The following is a 22276-nucleotide window of genomic DNA, read 5'->3' on the forward strand; positions in this document are numbered from 1 at the left end:
TTGAACCAACAACGTATCTTTTCATTCAGATTTCTTGGTGCACCGTAAGAGGTTAATGCTCAAGGGATTATAAATCTCATACACTAATAATGGAGGCATGGTTGGCACAAAAATTCACCGAACAGTTTATTCACTGGGAAAATAAGATGAGCCCCCATTTCCCAATACAACTTAGGTTTGATAAAGGTTGATAAGATTCTTCTGCAAAGGGCCAGCTAGGGATCCCTTTGAAAGTATTCTTTAAGGAGATTACTTTCTGTACATGGATATGTATAAACACAGAATTGTGCCAAACAGGAAATACATTTGTGGCTATACATGCATACCTTTCACACACTTACATGCATATACATGCATCTCGCCTCTACAGAAATTTCTGAGTTGTACAAATGCGGTAAGGTAAATTGGCTTCTAACGCTTTAGAACACTACCTGACAGCCCACGCTTAGAGGACCCCAAAGTTTCATAATTAAGTTCTCTATTTGGTTAAGTTACATAATGATAAATTTTCTGATAATAAGGGATATCTGAATTTTGCAGGCTCTTTAAATACTCCAGAATTAAACTTTCTGGACAAGTGTTTTGAATATTCTAGACATGCTGCTACTAAGGAGGGAATAACTAAAATAAAAAGACATGCACTCACACACTCTGTCTCACTCACACAGACGCAGACAGACAGACACACACACACACACAAAGACACACACATACAGAGTAGAGGGGATGGGATACCACTGAATGAAAAACCCATGGATGAGCAAACACTCAGGGCTGGGAACTGGCTGAAGACTCAGATGAACTCTGCAAAATGATCTACTCCAGATGACTCTCAAAAAGATCCCCGTGACCTCTGCTGAACATAAACTAGAGGCAACCCAGCTCAGTTGTAACAATCAAGAGCATCATCTCTATCAGCCCAGTGATTTTAGAAAATTCATTAAACGAAGTTTGAGTTTTAGGTGAATAAAAAAAAAAAGCAAGTACTACAACAGTTCTGAAAATCTTTAGGAATGGCTGAAAAATTGTGCTAAACTTACCGGAATGTATACCAAACATGAAAACAATTTATTGATAGGTCAAATTAGTCATAAAAATGAACTTTACTTCAACTTAAGTACTTTTTATGATACTGTGAATTATATGAAAAAGCATGTATATAGTAGCTAATTCAAAGGAACTTATTTTTCATATTAAAAAAAAATTTTTTTAATTTTTGTTTATTTTTGAGAGAGAGAGAGTACGAGCGGGAGAGGGACGGGGAGGGGGAGAGAGAGAGAGAGAGAGAGAGAGAGAGAGAGAGAGAGAGAGAGAAGGATATGCAGAATCGGAAGCAGGATCCAGGCTCTGAGCTGCCAGCAGAGAGCCCAACGTGGGGCTCGAACCCATGAACCGTGAGATCATGACCTGAGCTGAAGTTGGACGCTTATCCAGCTGAGCCACCCAGGTGCCCCTATTTTTTAGATAAGATCTTACATCTATGACAATAGCTCTGGAAAATATTTTATTATTTCTTATTCACCAATAATAAATCATGAACCATCAAGGACAGATTTGGTTTGGGAAGGAAATGAGAGAATGAGCGCCACGGTTCATTACTAGGTCTTCACATAATACTTTCCCATACACTCACATGATGCTTCATAGTTAACTAAGTTCTTCACATAAAAGTTCCCATTTTAGCCAGGCAAAATCCTCTGGGGTAGGCAGTACGGGCAACTTTCTGAGCCTCTGTGACATGAATGGGCTCTGTGAATTAGTCTGTGGAGTCACCTTTGGGAACCCCTGAGCCCTCCCTCAGTTGGGCTCCCGATGTCCCCCTCCTCTGGTGCTCCCCGCTCTGCTCTGGCTACTTCATTCTGCACTCCGGTCTAATGGCTGACTTGCCCTGACTTTATTCCTGATCACACTTTACCTAAACTATCTAAAAGTGCTTCCTTTTCTATGACATCACAGTTGTCTGCCACCTTCTCATCCCGCCACCGTCCTGCCCCCACCCCATCTATCACCAGCACCAAGTTTTGCCGTCACAACTTTGAAAAAAGAATGAACTCAAGAAAACAGATGGGTACCGTGTGGCAACTGAAAAACACTCACTTTGTAATCTCCAGGTTGAGGAGTGGCAAGCAGACCCAAAGAAAGTTCCTCAAGAACAAAACCACTTATGCACCCCTGGATTTGTAGTGAAAAGCATAACCGATGCCATTACATTGGTGTCTTTTGGATGGATCACTCTGCTGTAGGACATGGAAGCCATAAGGTCCTATATTGGGTGCGTGGACACTTTACCTGGGGATTCAAGGTCTGTGGGAAGAGTAGTATTTTGGCAGTTTGATTGATATTCTAATTAAACTGAACGTCAAAAGACTCCTATTGTTTTTGTTTCCTATAGCCTAATGAGAAATGTTGTTGTCTTCATGACTTTTACTTTTTGCACAATATACCCAAAACGTGTCACTCCATCCTAAAAATGCTTCAACAACTCTTCCCAGACACACACACACAGGAAAACAAAAAACAGCCCAACCTTCTCAGCATGGCACATGAGGCCTTCTTTTTTTTTTTAAGTTTATTTATGTATTTATTTTCAGAGAGAGACAGAGAGAGAGAAGAGAGAGAATCCCAAGCAGGTTCTGCACTGTCAGCACGGAGCCCAACGCAGGGCTAGAGTCCACAAAACGGTGAGATCATGACTTGAGCCAAAACCAAGAGTTGGATGCTCAACTGACTGAGCCACTCACGAGGCTTTCTTAAGTGGACTGCCCTCCTCAGCATCCAGTCTTTACTTGGCTAAATTTCCCACCATCTCTTTAATCTCTGTTCAGGAACCCCTACCCAACCTGATCCCAAGCTCATCATATCTGGTACATAGCTTGTACCAACTGGTATAATTACATGTGTAAATTCTAAGCTTGTACAGGCAGGGGCTGTGCTCTGTTCTTCTCTGTACCCCCAACCAATCTATGCTGAATGACCTAAAGATCAAGTCACATATTTTATATGACATTAAACTCCAGAACTCTTTTCTGATATAATATAAAATTTCATTCACATTAATGTGGATTTTTCTACTCTTTTCTCCCCTGTACTCTTTAATGCTTGATGACAAAGCAACTGAGGAATACCAGTCAGGGACTGCTACATGAATAACCGCTAATATTTCTTATCTTTGTGTAGAGAAAGACAGTGAGGTCAGGCTAAGGCATTTGTTTTGCAAAAGGCACGCTACAAGGATTGAGCTCTGTAGACAGCTACAGTGCCAACAGCATAAAAGAGGTTTAAATCATCTGACAACAAATAATTACTAAGCACTTACTATTATTCTCAAGGTGCAATGCAAGGCAGGGAATATAAAGACAGTATTTCATTTACAAATGGATTGTACTATGAAAGTTTTTCAATAAGGCAGATGTTTAGAACATGATACACATTTTCACAAACAAGCAAGCAAATAATGATCACTAAGTTTCTAGGGCTAGCAAATAAAGGCCTATTTAAGCCTAATGAAACTAAAATATATGTTCATTTACAGGGAATCAAACAGAAAAATAGTTTATGAGACTAGCAATGAAAGAAAAGCGGGAACCAATAAAATAAAGAAATAGCTTCTATTGATTTAGTTTAAATAAATGTGCTTAATGAGAAGTGATCTAAACATTTACCGAATCCAGGCATACATTATCCCACTGAATTCTCAAAACAAACCTATTAAAATGATCCTGTTATTCTAATTCTAATATGGAGGAAATTTAGAGGCAGAGAAGATCTCCATCAGTACTTTTTTGGAATGTATCAAAACTGTGCTCTTCCCCATTCCCCATGAGGCTCCAGAGTGCAGACTAGGAGAGACCCCTGTGCGTGCACACTCGCACACGCCTGGAAGACACAAGACATGAACAGTACTCGTTTGCTTCTGCAGGGAACCCAGGCATGTCACTAGCCTAGGGTCAATTTGTATTATCAATTTCCTAGCTTCAAGGCATTTACGTATGTGACCATGAGGTACTATTCAAATTTTAATGCCAGGCCCTGGGAGACCACCCCCCCTTTTTTTTAAATCAAGAGCATAGGTGAAAGACAAGCTTCCAAGGGCCATTCTATGTCAGTGGGTAAATTCTGTCCTAATTTGTGCTTTCATTGAAGGCAAAAGGGCCTCGTGTTCCATCCTTTAAACCCAAGTCCCATCTCTATCAGAGCTACAAAGTACCACCAGGGTGGTCTCTCTTTTTTGAGTCCCAAAGGAACTCCCTTACAGACCTGACAGATGGCCATGCTGTCAAAAGTATGTTTATTATAACACAGTTACTTCTAAGTGTTTGTTTTTAGAGGAAGCTGAGGTTACTTAGCCTACCATATCGCTAGTTCTCATCAAATGTTTTTCAGAGAGGGTTTTTCCTATTATTATTTTATTAAATGTTATTATTTTAAGTAATCTCTAACCCCAGTGTGGGGCTCAAACTCATGACCTGGAGATCAAGAGTTACCAACTGAGCCAGCCACATGTCCTTGTTACCATTACTTTTAAAACTCCTCCAATGTAGAAAATTTTTAACTTTTTTTAATTTTAGAGACAGCGAGAGTGAGAGAGAAAGAACAGGCAAGTGCTCCCTTGGGCAGCACATATACTAAAATTAGAACATGCGTGGGCACTTGGTGTGGGGGGAGGGGTGAAGGGAGGAAGAGCGAGAACGAAACCCAAGCAGGCTCCACTCGGCGTGGAGCTGGACGCGGGGCTGGATCCTACAATTCTGGGATCATCAAGAGTCAGACACTCAACCGACTGAGCCACCTAAGCGCCCCCCACCCCCACAAAATTTAAATTTAATTAATTAGACAACAACAACAAAAATGCCTTTTCAGACTTAAATAGTTTAACTCTATTGAACAGGAAAGAATGCCTTCTCCTTTACTGATTTCATTTCAATCAGTGGGATTACAAACATGATGCCCGCTCACTGTAATAATTCGCAGGGCATGGAAACATGGAAAATAGAATTACTAAGCCTTTCCCTGCCCTTCTTCCAAATTACAACACTGTGAACAGTCTGATATAATCCTTCCGTACTTTTCTTATATAAATATATCCAAACATATACTGCTAAAAAATATAATCAGGGGCGCCTGGGTGGCTTAGCTGGTTAAGCATCTAGCTCTTGATATCAGCTCAGGTCATGATCTCATGGTTTGTGAGTGCAAGCCCTGAGTCAGGGCTCACAGCACAGGGCCTGCTTAAGATTCTCTCTCCCTCTTTCCCTGCCCCTTCCCCCACTCATCTCTCTCTCAAAATAAAGAAGTAAACTTTTAAAATATATATAATCAAATAATAAACATTATTCTATAACTTGTTCTGTTTCTGAAGTATACTATATTCTGCAAACATCCCTTTTCTACTTCAGTTTAAAAGGAAGATACTTCAGGGGCGCCTGGATGGCTCAGTCGGTTGAGCGACCGACTTCGGCTCAGGTCATGATCTCGCAGTCCGTGAGTTCGAGCCCCGCGTTGGGCTCTGTGCTGACAGCTCAGAGCCTGGAGCCTGCTTCTGATTCTGTGTCTCCCTCTCTCTCTGCCCCTCCCCCACTCATGCTCTGTCTATCAGAAATAAATAAACATTAAAAAAAAATTTTTTTAAAGAAAGATACTTCATTACCCTGCAGGACAAATGAGAGCTGAATTTAACAAAGCAATGAGATCCAGTCCTCAATGGCACAGGTACACTTAACAGAGGCCATTTCTATCTCAAACATTCTATAAGAAACAAGCTGATCATCCCGCGTCAGGCTCTGGGCTGATGGCTCGGAGCCTGGAGCCTGTTTCCGATTCTGTGTCTCCCTCTCTCTCTGCCCCTCCCCCGTTCATGCTCTGTCTCTCTCTGTCCAAAAATAAATAAAAAACGTTGAAAAAAAAAATTAAAAAAAAAAAAAAAAGGGGGCGCCTGGGTGGCGCAGTCGGTTAAGCGTCCGACTTCAGCCAGGTCACGATCTCGCGGTCCGTGAGTTCGAGCCCCGCGTCAGGCTCTGGGCTGATGGCTCGGAGCCTGGAGCCTGTTTCCGATTCTGTGTCTCCCTCTCTCTCTGCCCCTCCCCCGTTCATGCTCTGTCTCTCTCTGTCCAAAAATAAATAAAAAACGTTGAAAAAAAAAATTTAAAAAAAAAAAGAAACAAGCTGATCATCACCATGCTTTCCCTTGGTACGACTGTTACCTGTTACGTTATATTTTATCATTCATGTAAGATAGTTAAAATTGTGATTATATTACATATTTCTTCAAGAAACTTTTAAATGAAATCTCTCCAAGTGGCTCATTTTACTTCTGTAGACTTGGCCTTGTTCAATAAGACCATCCATTTCCCAAACAGCATGTCCATATCAAATTTTCTATCTCTGGTGCTTTGATGAGGCCTAGCACATAGAAAGAGCTGAAAGATATCTGTTGAATGCAGGGGTAAAACAGTAAAATGGAAATCTCATGTGAAAGAAACCATGTCATTATAACATCTCAGGTATAGACAGAGGGTATTACGTTAATAGTCTGTCAAACTAAAAAAATACCCATCGGAGGATTATACTGTTTACAAAGTAGCTATCTTTCTTTTAAAAATAATACCGGGTGATTCTTTTCAGATTGTAAAATATGTCATACATTATAGAAAACATGACTGCAAAGAAGGAAAGGAGGAAGGGAGGGACGGAGGGAGGCAGAAAAAAGGTGACCGTATGATCCAGAAACTTGCTTTATAATGGAAGTTTTACTGCAACATCACTGGAGACAGCATTCTTTAATAGCTAAATCATAAATTAAAACACCATTAATCCCTGACATTGGCAAGGTTTGCTTAAGCCAACAAATATACTGCAGATGTAGTTTGCATCTCTGCATCATTAGAGTTCTTGCCAAGAGTAGCCTTTTAAAATTAAGAGCAATTTCAAAAGAAAAGAGTGTCTTTGACCTGACCAGGGATAAAATGCTGAACACTCAGACAGCAATATTTTATCTCTTCCCACCTCCCTGCTGCTCTAGGCTATAGTACCACAGAAAGCTGAACAGACAGCTGTAAAAATGAACTATCCTCTGAAATGACAGAGTGAAATGACATACACTGAAGAGTCGGGTTTTCAGAGACAGGGTGGAATTTTCTGGTCACGTTTTCTCATTCTGTGGACTCTTAGCTGTCCAGAAAAGCCATTTGCCTTGTAACAGTCCACAGCTTTAACTACCATGGCACGCTGATGCCTTCCAAATGATTACTGCCAGCCCTGTCTTATCCCCAGAACTCCAGGCTTATATAACCTCTGGCCTATTTGAACCTATATGTGGATATTTAAAAGGTCTCTCAAATGATTAAGGCCAACAAAGAACTCGTGAAATTACTCCCCAAACTTGCCTGCCTCCTCCGCTGGTCTTTCCCGCTTCAGTAAACTGTTCCACATCCGCACGATTGCTTAAGCCAAAATCCAGGTGTTGTTCTTGATTTCGTTTGTTCTTTCACTCCCTGTGTCTCGTCTGGCAACACGCTGTATTGGTTCCACTTCCACGATTTATCCCAAATGCACCCACTCCTCTCCAGTCATATTGCCAATGACCTTCCCCCAAGCCATAACGTCTCATTTTATAACCACTCTCGCTCTGAGCTCTGTAATCCGCCCATGACAGCAGCAGGGTGATCTTTTAAAATCATAAACCAGACTATTCAAGAAGCTGACCATCGAACTTAGTATAAAATCCAGTTCTTTTCTTGCTTGAAAGTTCTAACAACATTTGGCCCCATCCCACCTCTGTGATTCATCTTGTGTCTCTGCCAACTCCAACTGCCCTCCTGATCTCACACGGGAACCCCCGACTTAAATACTTACTTGTTTGCCATCTGCCCAAAATGCTCTGATCCCCTGGTGACTGCACTGCTTCTTACTATTTAGGAATCAGTTGTAAAAGAGTCATCTCCTCCATTAGATTTCATAGGCGGAAGAAAAGACTTCTGCCTATGAAATCTAAAACAGCCAATCACAATGTCTACCAAAACAATGATCTGCCCTTTGGCACATCAATCCACTTATAGGAATCCATCATCCCAAAGAAATACTGCCAACAAACGGGCCAGGGACAACCAGGCACCACCACCTCCTACTGTAAGTATACGATACCACCAACTAAATAATCTTAAAATGCAAACACACACACACGCACACACATCTGATCAATCTTCTCTTGATCTAACTACCAATCTACAGGAAATACAGGGGGCAAAGGAACAAGCAATCAGCAAAATCTAAAATATAGACAGAGGGAACTAGCCAGGATAAATGACACATTTTCTTCAACAAACTTACTGGTGTGGGGCAGGGGGAGCAGAGTAGAGAGAGAACACATGAAAGAGGAACTAACAGATTAAAAGAAATTTAAAAAAGAAAGAATCCAATTACAGTTAATGATCCTTATTTGGATCTAGATTCACAAATACTATTTTAATAAGAAATAGTTGGTCAAGTCTGAAACCTTCTATTTCCAATACTTAAGAGACTATTGTTAAAACTGTTCAATTATGAGAACAGTATTCTGAATAAGTGTATACAGTGAGTGTATATCTTTTAGAGACATATACAGTTATAGATGAGCCATATAACGTAGGGTTTGCTTCAAAATAATAGGATAAGGCAGAGAAAATGGGTAGAGGTAGAACTGAAACAAGACTGGTCATGAGTTGGTAATTTTTGAAGCTGGGTGAACAGATGGAGGTCATGAGACCAATCTCTCTACTTCTATATATGTTTGAAATTCTCCATAATAAAAGTTTATTTTACTTTTTTATTTTTATTTTATTTTTATTTTTTTACTTTTTTTAATTAAAAAAAATTTTTTATGTTTATTTTTGAGAGAGTGTGAGTGGGGAGGGGCAGAGAGAGAGGGAGACACGGAATCCAAAACAGGCTCCAGTCTCTGAGCTGTCAGCACAGAGCCCGACGCGGGGCTTGAACCCAAGAACCATGAGATCATGACCTGAGCCCAAGTCGGACGTTTAACCAACTGAGCCACCTAGTCAACCCTAAAAGTTTATTTTAAAGCCAACCAATTCCTCACTGTAACACTATTTTATTTCTCAGCATACTAATGTTACTATGTAGTTTTTAATTATTTATTTTGCACTGACTGCCTCCCTCTCAATAAATATAAGCTTTATAAGAGCAAAAGCTCCGTCTTTACTGTTATTATCCCCGTTGCCTAGAATGGTGCCACGTTCTTGATTAATATTTCTGAATGAATAAATAACACATCTGGGACCTCCTATAGAGTTTTATAAGGTACTAACTTCACCACAACAAAGCACCGTAGGAAGTGGGATGACATTGGCCAGCAGGAGCTCACCTTCACTTCGATGAAGTCAGGATTCCCCAGGGTCACCAGCTCGGCATAGGCCTGGAGTTCGTCTACATTCCACGCTTTCACTAGAGTCAGCCTGTACACAGTACGCTGTTGCTGAAACAAAGGAAAAGCCAACTTCATTTTTATCTTGGTGGGAGTCACACCTAGGAAGGCTTTCAAATTTCTTCAATCCCCTAGAGACCCAGGTAATGTGAAATTCAGCCAGAACTTTTAAAAAAAATTTTTAAAAAATGTTTTATTTATTTGTAAGACAGAGAGACAGAGCACAAGCAGGGTAGGGGCAGAGAGAGAGAGAGATACACACACAGAATCCGAAGCAGGCTCCAGGCCCTGAGCTGTCAGCACAGAGCCTGACGCGGGACTCAAACTCACGAACTGTGAGATCATGACCTGAGCCGAAGTCAGACGCTTAGCCAACTGAGCCACCCAGGCGCCCCCAGCCAGAACTTCTATAAGCCAAAGTTATATTTTGTAGAAAGATGAAAAAAAAAATGAAAACAATATAAGATTCCCATAAGCCTTTTAAGGGCACAGATATTGGCATGTATCTTTTCTCACTCTCAATCTCTACCACTTAGGCACCCAAATGTTTCTTGAAAACGACACACTGAATTAGATTTAGTAAGGAATAGTAAATTGGCCAAATAGTTTAAGACTGTTGAAAATTAATTCAAATAACCTTCAGGCTCTCAGGTACCAATCACTCAAGTGTTTATGACAAGAATTTCTAATTACTCTTCCCTTCTTTCCTGCTTTCTTAACATTTTAATGATCTCCTGTTGGCAGAAAAGACACATTTATGAACTGTCAGTATTGTCACCTGTTTACCACTTAACCAAAAGAGGTAGTGGTTTTCTGAAAAGCAATTAGACAACAGACATCAAAGGCTTTAACAAGTTTATGCCCTTTGACTTTGTAGCTCTCTCCCTTCCAGGACCCGAGACAATTTTTCAAACATTCAAAGCGTTATTGAAACATCTCAGGACAGTATGAAAAAGAGGTTAAAATCTTTTTTTTTTTTAATTTTTTTTAACATTTATTTATTTTTGAGACAGAGAGAGACAGAGCATGAACAGGGGAGGAACAGAGAGAGAGGGAGACACAGAATCTGAAACAGGCTCCAGGCTCTGAGCCGTCAGCACAGAGCCCGACGCGGGGCTCGAACTCACGGACCACGAGATCATGACCTGAGCCGAAGCCCGCCGCTTAACCGACCGAGCCACCCAGGTGCCCCAAAAGGGGTTAAAATCTAAAGCAAGACTGGGGAGCGGCACCTAGGACTTGCCTATAACCAGTAGTATATGGCGGAGGTGGTGTCTATGTGCAGACGCACGCAGGGCCACACCCATCTGGAGCAAGTTCCCGGATAATATCCAAGCTGCTACCACGCACAGCATGTTTTAAGTAGTGAGGCTCTAAATACTTGAGAGAAAAAGTGAGGCGAGAGAGGAACAAAATGATACCAACCTCTCTACTTTTGCCTATGTTTGAAGATTTCCATAATTAGTGAAAGAGAAGAAACACTCGAGATCTTCGATGAACAAAATGAAAAGATCTCCGCTGAACAGTATTTGGCAGCCATACCAGAAAATGTACTCAAAAATTACTTTAAAACACAGTAGATAATGCACGAAAAGACAGAGATCTTCCAGATTCCCTTTACATATAAAGCCAGAATTCACTTAACAAAAACGGGTAGAGAACAGCAGACCAATCTCACTTGTACTTATAGATACAAAAATCTTATAGAAACTTTAGCAAATACAATTCAGCAGTATGTTGAAAATTCTAGGAATGCAAAGATGATTCCATATGTGGTTACATATTAATATAATTCATCACAGAGTTCAACACAGAAAAGTACACGCGATCATCTTCACAGACACACAAAGGTATTTGGTATAATTTAAAAGCCATCCTTAATTTGAAAACAAAACAGAGTAATCAAATCAAAAACCATTTGGCAAACTACACAATTAAAAAACACAACCTTAAGATAAAATGGTCAATGTCATTCTCAGTGGCTTATGAAAAATACAGGCATTCCCATTTGGTCAGACTAACAGAAGAATGTCCACTCTGTTATTTTTATGAACACTTCCCTGAAAGTGAAAATCCAAGCAATAAGGCAAGGGAGCAAGAATTGCTGGACACTACACAAAAAAATAATTACTTGCAAATGATGTAACTGGCTTCTTGGAAACCTAAGAAAATCAACTAAGAAGTTGTATTAAGGAAAAGTATAAAAATGAACTGCCTTCTTAGCATGGATCAGTGGAGTGAATATGGGCGCTGGGGCCCGACCAAAGCCCAGACCACACACTTAGCTATTTTCATCTCCCTGTTCTCAGTTTCTACCCTGTGAAAAATGGGGGTCCTACACAGGATTAAAAGCTTCAATCCGTGTAGAACTTAGAACCCCAAGAAGTATTAGCTACTATATGCCAACAGCAACCAATTATGAAATACAAGGCAAGGAAAATTCCACTTAAACAACTATAAAATACATCTATAAAATATCTAGTGATTAGTTTATGAAATAACATGGACACTGAAGAAAATAAACTTTTCTGAAAGACCTAAAACAAAAACTCACTACATGGACAGCCATGACAGATTTATAATATAATGTTAACTCCAATGGGAGTTTATAATTCCTTTGCACAAATAAACTGGCAATGATACCAACAACAACAAGAAAAGGAGTTAGCAGTTACTCAGCACTGACTACATGCCAGCTGTTATTGTAAGTGCTTAACATTGGAGCGAAGAGTCCAGTATCTGTCTACTCTTTACAACAAATCCTACAAAATAGGTTTGATTATTATCTTCACATCGCAGTTGTGAAATTGAGGCCTTGAGCTGTTAGATAAATGTCCCAAAGTCACACAGCTGGAAAGCGGCAAAGCTGGCATGTGAACCCAAGGGGCATGGCCCTCTCTGCTCTGCTAAACCTTTTAAAATCGTGAAACAAAACATACAAAGAGAAACGTATATAAGACACATCTGTATAGCAAAAGGGGTTAACACAAAGAAAATACCCATCACCCAGTCGCTATCCGCTCCCTCTGTCCCAAAGATACCTAATACCATTATTCTTCTGTGTCTTGCTTCTGTCATCCAACATTTTCAGAAAATCCATCCGTGTTGCTGCATGTTGACATTTGCTCATTTTCCTTGTTAGCCAGTACTCCATCATTTGAATATACAACAATTCATTCGACCATTCCCCCAACGACAGACATCTGGATCATCTCCACTTTTTAGCTGTTCTAAAACAATGCTGTTGTATTTTTATCACACTAGGGTTTAATTTTGCCTGTTTCAGGAAACTGTATAAAATGCTATTATGGCTTCTACTCAATTAGGTCTGGCTTCTTTCACTGAATTTGATGTTTGTGAGATCAAACATACTGCTGTATATCTATTAGGTGAATATACCACTAGTGGAAGTGTTGGTTATTTTCCAGTTTGGGTCCTACCAAAATAGTGTCTGTTGCCCTCCGTGTTATTATACTTCACTCTTGAGATGCACAAGAGCATGTATTTTTCTTGGATGCACCTACGTGTGGAAACGCTGGGTCACAGGAGGTGTATTCATGCAGTGTCAGCATATACTGTCAAACTGGTTTCCAAAGTGATTTTACAATACTTTCACCTGCAGTGTCTCAGGGTTCCAGCTGTTTCTCTTCCCTAACCACACTTGGAGTTTTCAGTCTTTAAATTTTGCCACTCTTGCGTTGTCTATTTTGTATTTGCCTGACTACTAAAGAAGCTGATTATGTTTCTGGCCATTTGGATGCCGGCTATTGGGAAGTACTTGTTCAAGTGTTTTAAATATTTCTGTATTGGGCTGTTTTCTTCCTACTGACTGTTTTTTGTTTTGTTTTGTTTTTTTCAAATGCTTTATATATCCTGGCTATAAGAGAGCTGTTATAAAGGCCTTGGAAACATTTCCATTCACTTTATGGCTTTCCTTTTCACCTTCTTCATATCTTTTGATTAGCAGAAATAGCTAATTTTCATACCTTTTTATCTATAGCATACTTGTATCAAATTGCTACAAAGAGAAACATTATGGGGTTACTGGAAAAGGAATGTTAGTGGATTTCATTAGTTCATTTCAAATTATCAACTTTGCATTCTGGGTTTTGCTGTGACTATGGGGAGCTTGTTCAATGGAATCATTTCAGAGAGTTTATTTAAAGTCTGTTTAAAATTAGTTAAAGCAGTTCCTAAGGTCTACAGAAGAACAAAAGGGTGGTACACTCTAATTAGATTAGATTAAAACAAAAACTGGGTGCAGATGTTTCTTGAAAGGTGAAGGCTGGAATTTCCTCTGCAAAGGAAATACTTAACATTGCTATTTTATCTTCTGTTAAAAAAGAAAAAAAAGTTGGAGCGTCAACTGGACTGTATTCATTTAATTTGAATTAAACTTATTTTTTTCAGTTTGGAGATTTAGTAATTTTAATTTGCATAGGTTCTGGAATGGTTATTAGTGCAGAATTTTCTGAATGTGGCATGTTATCTCGTAGGGACAGTTATATAAAAATAGGATGAATATAAAAATAGGATGAAGGTATTGACTTCAGACAAACAGTTTACCTACTTGCTGTTCAATGTACAGTGTTATTCGTAAAATGTCACAGTGTGACTTGTCAAAAATGTCGAGAAGTTGCCATCTTATAATTTCATATATTTTCTGTTTGAGAGTCTAAGATCCCCCCAACCTGCCCCAGTGGTCTGCACACAGTAACAGAATTTTGAAAGTAATATCACATCAAATGTGGTTGGTCCCTAGCAAGAGACCTAGATGTTCACCTCGAAATTTTCGATCAGATCTTTGCGACAGACTTTAAATTTGGGTTTTAACTTGTGTTGTTTCTTAGAGGGAAGTAATAGACGAACTGAAAATACATGGGCTGAAAACTAAGGTCAAAATACCTAAGGTAAATGTGAAATGCTTATCAAGGGGAACCGAGGCAGAAAAAGATTTTAAGTGCAAAGTAGAAAAGGCCCGAGTAGTCAGGAAGGCCAGGAGAAAGGAGGAAAAAGAACCACAGAGTAACAATTAAGCTATGGCTCCTGGCTCTGGAATCGGTTGTGTGCGTTTAGGCATGCACCCTCTGCCTCTGTAAAATGGGGAGAGTACCAGTATCATTATCTTGTAGTATGGTTGTAAAGTTAAAAGAACTAAAACACCGGTCTTAGAACATGGCCTGGCACAAAGAAAGGTATGAATAAACTTCGGCTACCATCACCACCACCACCAGCAGCTCCACAGATTCATCACAGGTATCAACCAATAGTCACCGGGTCCCTCTCTACGCTGGGCCTAATTCTAGGTGCTAGAGATACAGCAGCGAACAAAGCCAAGTGCCAACTGTTGTGTCATTTACATTCTAGTCTGACAAATAAACAAAACCCGAGTCAGAAAAAAATTAGTGACCATAGCATGCCAAAAGAGGAGAGGAGCTGGGAAACCGGCAGAGGTTACGACTCCACCACTGATGCCTTTTGCACCGTCTTCTCAATTTATAAAAACCAAACTGAATACTGACCAAATTGTATGTTTGTCAAAAACTAATTCTGAATGGCTTAAAGCCAAAAAACAACTTAAAATTGAAACAGTCCCTCACTGGGGTGCCTGGGTGGCTCAGTTGGTTAAGCATCCGACTCTTGATTTTGGCTCAGGTCATGATCTTGCAGTTCGTGAGACTGAGACCCGTGTCGGGCTCTGCACTGAAGCCTGCTTGGGATTCTTTCTCTCTGCCCTGCTCATGCCCAATCTCTCTCTCTCCCTCTCTCAAAAATTAAACTTTTAAACACACACACACACACACACACACACACACACAATCCCTCACTGATGACCATTGTTTCTAAAAGCAAAGAACATTTAATGCCTCTACTAGAAGTTGGGCAACCTATCAAACTCCTTAGAAACCATGCCTGCTGTTGAAATGGCTTTAAACTAAGCTTTATACTATCTGTGGAAGACAAAACAAAATGTGTCAACTTGATAAGTCAAATAAAGAATGAAAAGGTAAATTCAAAGATATAATTCATGATGCAACCAAATGAAACATTCTTTATGCTCAAAGATAAGCAGGAAAACTGTTATTATAGAATTACTCTCTAAATAAAGTAACCAACCAATTTCAAGCTTAATGAACAACTGAAAATTCCAATAAAGGAAAGAGGGCAAAACAAGATAATAAGCCTCAGTGAAGAAAATCTGATCCAGTGGGAAAAGAAATCATTTAAAGGAAACACATCAAGTCATTAATAATGCTTATTTCCCAACAAGGAAGAGAAAGATTGTAGGCTTATTATTTACATTTCTTTTTAAAGGCCCATAAAACACTACAACGTGTACTAACATACACATTACAAAAGTCTCAAGAGAGAAAAGAAAAAATGGCAAAAAGAATGTTTGAAAAAAGAATGGCCAAAAACTTCAAAAATTTGGTGAAAAACATAAATCTACACATCCAAGAAGCTCTACAAGCTCCAAAAATGATAAACTCAAAGAGTCTCATAATGAGACACATTATAATCAAACTGTCAAAAGACAAAGAAAGAGGGGTGCCTGGGTGGTTTAGTTGGTTAAATGTCCGGCTCATGATTTCAGCTCAGGTCATGATCTCACAGTTCGTGGGTTTGAACCCCGCATCAGGCTCCACACTGACAGTGTACAGCCTGCTTGGGACTCTCTCTCTCCCTTTCTCCCTGCCCTTCCCCTATGTGCTTTCTCTCCTTTCTCTCTCTCTCTCTCTCTCTCTCTCAAAATAAATAAATAAATAAATCTTTTTTTAAAAAAAATAAAAAGACAAAAAAAAAATAGCTATAAACACCTGCATTAAAAAAAAAAAAAAAAAGATCTCAAAATTCACAACTCAAGTATCTGGTCCAGAAGAGTAAATTAAACTGAAAGTAAAGAGTAAGAAAGAAATAATAAAGATGAGAACAGAACAGAAGTAAAAGAAATAGAGAAGAGAGAAACAATGGAGAAGAAAAAAAAACCCGAAGTTGGTTCTATGAAAATATCAATGCAATTGACAAACCTGAAACTAGACTAAAAAAAAAAAAAAAGACAGAAAAGACACAACTAAAATCAGAACTGAAAGCGGAGACAATACTGCCAACCTTGCAAAAACAAAAAGGTTATAAAAGAATACTGTGAACAGCTATGTCAATAAATTAAATATAACCTAAATTAAATGGACAAATTCTGGGGCACCTGGGTGGCTTAGTCGGTTAAGTGTCTGACTCTTGGTTTCGGCTAAGGTCATGATCTCACAGTTTGTGGGTTTGAGCCCCACATTGGGCTCTGCACTGATAGTGTGGAACTGCTTAGGATTCTCTCTCTCTCTCCCCCTCTCTGTTCCTCCCACTTGTGTTCTCTGTCTCAAAATAAATAAATAAACTTTAAAAAAAAATGGACAAATTCTTAGAAACACACAAATTACCAAAAATGACTCAAAGAGAAATGGAAAATCTGAACAGATCTGCAACAAGTAAAGAGATTAAATCAGTAATGAAGAAACTCCCACACAAAGTCCAGAAACAATGGCTGCACTGGTGAATTCTGCCAAACATTTCAAGGGTAATATTCTTAAACTCCTCCCATTAACAGAAGAAAAATGAACACTTCTGAACTCCTTCTCTGATGTCAGCATTACCTTTGAACCAAACCAAAGATAGCACAAGAAAATACCCAGTGTCCCTTATGAATATAAATGCAGAAATCCTCAACAAAATACTATCAAATTGGATCCAATAGCATATTAAAGTATTATGTACCGTGAATAAGTAGGATTTATGCCAGGAATGAAAAAGATAACGTGCTTCATGAATCCATTTATACAAAATATCCAGAACAGGTAGATCCTCAGAAATAGAAAACAGATTAGTGGTTGTCAGCAACTGGGTAGGGAGGATGGGGAGTAACTACTTAATAGATACAAGACTTTATTTGGAAAGATGAAAATGTATAGGAACTACGTAGAGGTGGTAACTGAATAACACCATGAACGTACTAAATGCCGGTGAATTCTTCATTTAAAATGGTTAACTTTATGTTATTTGAATTTCACCTCAATAAAAAATAAAAAATCCCTGTCAAAACTCCAGCTGCCCATTTTTCGGGGGTGGGGGAGTTGATTTTCAAGATGCATATAGAAATGCATATGGGCCCAAACAGCCAAAATAACTTTGAAGAAGACAAATTTGGAGGACTCACACTTCCTGATTTCAAGACTTACTCAAAGCTATACTAATCAAGACTGTGTGACACTGACATAAGAACAGACATACAGAACCATGGAACAGAATGGAGTCCAGAAGTGAACCTACACATATATAGACAACTGATCTGACAAGCAGGTCAAGTCCATTCAATGGAGGAAAAATAGTCTCTTCAACAAACAGTCCTGAGACAACTAGATATTCACGTGCAAATGCATGAAGTGGAAGCCTACTTCATATTCTATATGAAGATTAAGTGAAAAGATCCATATGTAAGAGCTAAGACAATGAAACTCTATGAAAAAAATATAAGGACCTTGGATTAGGCCATTAGACATGACATTAAAGCACAAGCAACAAATGAAAAACTAAGGTGAACTTCATCAAAATTAACTTTCCTGCTTCAGTTTAGTAGTTCCTCAAAAAGTTAAACATAGAATCAATATATGACCTAGCAATTCCATTCCTAGGTAGATACACCTGAGAGAATTAAAAATGTAGGGTTCACACTAAAACTTGTACATGAATATTCATAGTTTGTTGATCATAAGAGCAAAAGGTGGAATCAATGCAAATGTCCATCTGCTGAAGAATGGATAAACAAATGTAGTGTATCCATACAGTGGAATATTATTCAGTGGGGGGAGAGGGCAGGAGGGAAGAAGAATGAGGTTTTGATTAAAGCAATAACATGAGTGAATCCTGAAAACATTATGCTAACTGAAAGAAGCCCGACACTATTAAAAATTGTCTGGAATTAGATAATGCTAATGATTGCACAATGTTGTGATAAGCTAAAAGCCAGTGAATTTATACACTTTGCTATCTATATAGATTCAATGCAATCCCTATCAAAATTCCAATGGGAATTTTCACCCAACTAGAAAAAACAATCTGAAAATTTGTATCCAACCACAAAAGACGCTCAATAGCCAAAGCAATCCTGAGAAAAAAAGAACAAAGCAGGAAGTATCACATATCCTGATTTTAATGTTTACTACAAAGCTCCAGTAATCAAACCAGTATGCCACTGGCATAAAGACAAACACACAAACCAATGGGACAGAGAGCCCAAAATAAACACCTGTGTGTACATGTCAACTAATATTTGACAAGGGAACCAAGAATACTCAATAGGGAAAAGATAGTGTCTTCAGTAAATGGTGCCTGGAAAACTGTAAAACATACAAAGCAATGACTTGAAATGGATTAAAGATTTAAACATATGACCTGAAACTGTAAAACTCCTAGAAGAAAACACAGGGAAAAAGCTCTCTGACACTAATCTTAGCAATAACTTTTTGGATATGGCACCAAAAGCACGAGCAACAAAAGCCACAATAGACAAATGGCACTACCATCAAAACAAAAAGCTTCTGCACAGCAAAAGAAACCATCAACAAAATGAAAAGACAACCTATGGAATGGGAGAAAATATTTACAAATCATCTTCTGATAAAGGGTTAATAGCTAAAAGAACTCCTACAACTCAATAACAAAAAACCAAACAATCTGATTTAAAAACGGGCAGAGTAACTGAAGAGACACTTTTCCAAAGAAGACATCCAAATGGTCGACAAGGACGTGAAAAGATGCTCAACATCACTAATCATCGGGGAAATGTAAATCAAAACCACAATGATCTCAGTGATCAGCTCACACGTGTTGAATAGCCATCCTTAAGACGGCAAGAGAAGACAAGTGTTGAAAAGGATGTGGAAAACTGGGAACCCTTTTTGGGTTTTGGATTCAGGGAACCATTAGTGGTAGTGTAAATTGGTAAAGTCACTATGAACAGTATGAAGTATTCTCAAAAAATAAAAAAACAGAAGTAGTACATGATCCAGCAACCCCACCTCTGGGTATATATCCAAAGGAAATAAAACAGGATATTCAAAATAGCCAAGATATGGAAACAAACCAAGTGTCTATCAACAGATGAATAGTTAAAGAACATGTGGTGTATACATATACATCAGCCAAGAGAAAGAAGAAAATACCCCCATTTGTGACAACATGGATAAACATGGACATCAAAGGCATTATAATAAGTGAGGTAAATCAGACAGAGAAAGACAAATACAACTGACCCTTAGACAACATAGGTTTGAACTGTGTGGGCCTACTTATACATGGATTTTCAGTAAATATATACGTACAGTACCATAAATATATTTTCTCTTCCTTGATTTTCTTAATAATGTTTTATTTAGCTTACTTCATTGTAAGAATATAGTATAATATGTAGAACATACTAAATGTCTTGGGAGAGTCAAAAGTTAATATGAAGATTTCCCACTGCACAGGGGGTCAGTGCCCCGACCCGCTATGATGTTTAACGGTCAACTGTACAATACCACTTAGGTGTGGAATTTACAAAAGGGGAACTCATGGAAACAGTCCCCTGAAGGGTGGGGGAACTGGAGAGATATTGGTCAAAGGGTACACATTTGTAGTTACAAGATGAATAAAGTTCTGGAGATCTAATGTACAGCAAAGCATTGTGATTTAGTTAACATTGTGGTTTCATTAGTTAACAATTTAGTTAACAAAGATGCTAAGAGACTAGATCTTAAATGTTCTCACCATTAAAAAATAATGATAATTATTGGATGTGATGAAGTGTTAACTAATACTACCATGGTAATCATATTGCATTATATACATGTATCAAATGAACACACCTTCAACTTATAAAATGTCACATGTCAATTATCAATTACATCTCAACAAAAAACCAGAAATGAGCAACAAGTATAGATATTTGATTTATTACAAAATTGGCACTATCGAATAAGGTAGAAAAGGATGGTATTTTAAATTAACCGTGCTGGGTCCGATGGGTGCTCATATGTGGAGGGGGATAAAAGCATTCACACTTAGAAAATGTTTTAATGGATTATAGACTTAAATGTGAAAGAAAAACAACAAAATATCTAGAAAATAAGAATCTCTTCATGACTTTATTAAACAGTTTAAAATGCACTCTACAGAAAAGAAAGCGTGTTTAGCTGGACTACATTAAAATTAGCAACTTCTCCTTATTAAAAGATATTATAAGAAAGAGACAAGCTACAGAGTGAAAAAAGACATTTACTCATTATCTACAATATATAAAGAACTCCTGAAAACCAATTAGAAAAAGATAATGCAAAATAAAAATTGACAAAGCCATGAATGTTCTTGTATGGCCTTGAATAAGAGGGGTTTTTACGGTTTAATAACAGAGGACAGTAACTTTTAAGAATATATCCTTCTCGTAAGAGGGGATTCAAATGACCAATAAACAGATATGCAAAAAAATTTTTTTGGGGGGGAGAAGGGCAGAGAGAGAGAGGGAGACACAGAAACTGAAGTAGGCTCCAGGCTCCAGGCTCCAAGCCCGAGGTGGGGTTTGAACTCACGAGCCATGAGATCATGACCTGAACTGAAGTCAGAGGCTTAACCAACTGAGCCACCCAGGTGCCCCAACAGAAATGCAAATTAAATCCACAAGAAAATATTATTTCAAAGAAAGACAAAACCAGTTGGTAGCAAGGATGCATATTCACATAATGAAATATAGCAATGAAACAGACTACAGCTGTACACAACATCATGGATAAATCTAACAAACATGTAAAGCAAAATACAGTCGACTCTTGAACAACATGCGTTTGAACTGCACAGATCCACTTAAACGTGAATTTTTTAGGGTACAGTACTGTAAATGTGCTTTTCCTTGTGATTTTCTCAATATCTGCCTTTCTCTAGCTTACTTTATTGTAAGAATACAGTATAATACATATAACATACAAAGTATGTGTTCATCAACTGTTTATGTTATTGGTAAGGCTTCTAGGCAACAGCAGGCTAGTAGCTGGTTTGGGGAGGTGAAAGTTATACCTGGATTTTCAACTGCGCAAGGGGTCAGCACCCCAACCCCAGCGTTATTCAAGGGTCAATTCTATACTGTATGATTCCATTTCTATAAAGTTCAAGGACAGGGAAAACTACCTTACAGTGTTAGAAGACAAAACAGTGATTATTTTTAGAAAGAAGAGGGGCTGATGACCAGGAAGGAAGATGAATGGTGCAAAAGGGTGACTCTGAAGGTGTTCTTCATATTATATACATACTCATACTGTATTCTTAAGTTTGTTGCTGAAAACAGAGGTGTGTTCATTCTGTAATAATTCACCAAGCTGTCCATTTAAGCTCTATGCACTTTTCTGTACCTATGATATACTATAGTAATAAATCCTATTGGAGACAAAATATATGCAAAGTTCTGGGAAGAGGCATTCTATACATAAGTATTCATGGGTAAAGTGATGTATTTATTTGACTTGAAATATTCCAATGCCTCCTCCACTCCAAAAACAGAGGGGAGACAGGTGAAATAAGAAATGTAGAGTGCCAGTAGTTGCCAAAGTAAAGACTGTGGTTACACAGGAATTCATTCTAGTGTTTTCTTTTCTCTTGGGTGTTTTAAAAATCTATAATAAAAAGTTTAAAAAATATATATGTGTGTGTTTAAAATATATATATGTGTGTATATGTATATACACATATATATAGATGTGTATTGGACATATATATATATATATATATATATATATATATATATATATCTGTGAATTGGACAGAATTCTGTTGTTTCTAATT

General features: G+C 38.4%; 1 protein-coding gene across 2 annotated transcripts in view; it reads right to left on the reverse strand.

The window, feature by feature from the left end:
• The window catches only part of LOC132689408 (S-adenosyl-L-methionine-dependent tRNA 4-demethylwyosine synthase TYW1), a 212766-nt gene that overhangs the window by 25510 nt on the left and 164980 nt on the right, over positions 1–22276 (reverse strand). Inside the window, exon 14 of one of the 2 annotated variants that reach the window (XM_078440106.1) lies at positions 9359–9490. In XM_078440106.1, the coding sequence (XP_078296232.1) occupies positions 9359–9490 (132 nt within the window). The remainder of the gene's footprint in view (positions 1–9358; positions 9491–22276) is intronic. The other variant, XM_078440107.1, reaches the window with a different exon arrangement.

This window comes from Panthera onca, chromosome E3 (genome assembly GCF_046562875.1).
Source record: "Panthera onca isolate mPanOnc1 chromosome E3, mPanOnc1 haplotype 2, whole genome shotgun sequence".
In the NCBI taxonomy this organism is placed as follows: Eukaryota; Metazoa; Chordata; class Mammalia; order Carnivora; family Felidae; genus Panthera; species Panthera onca.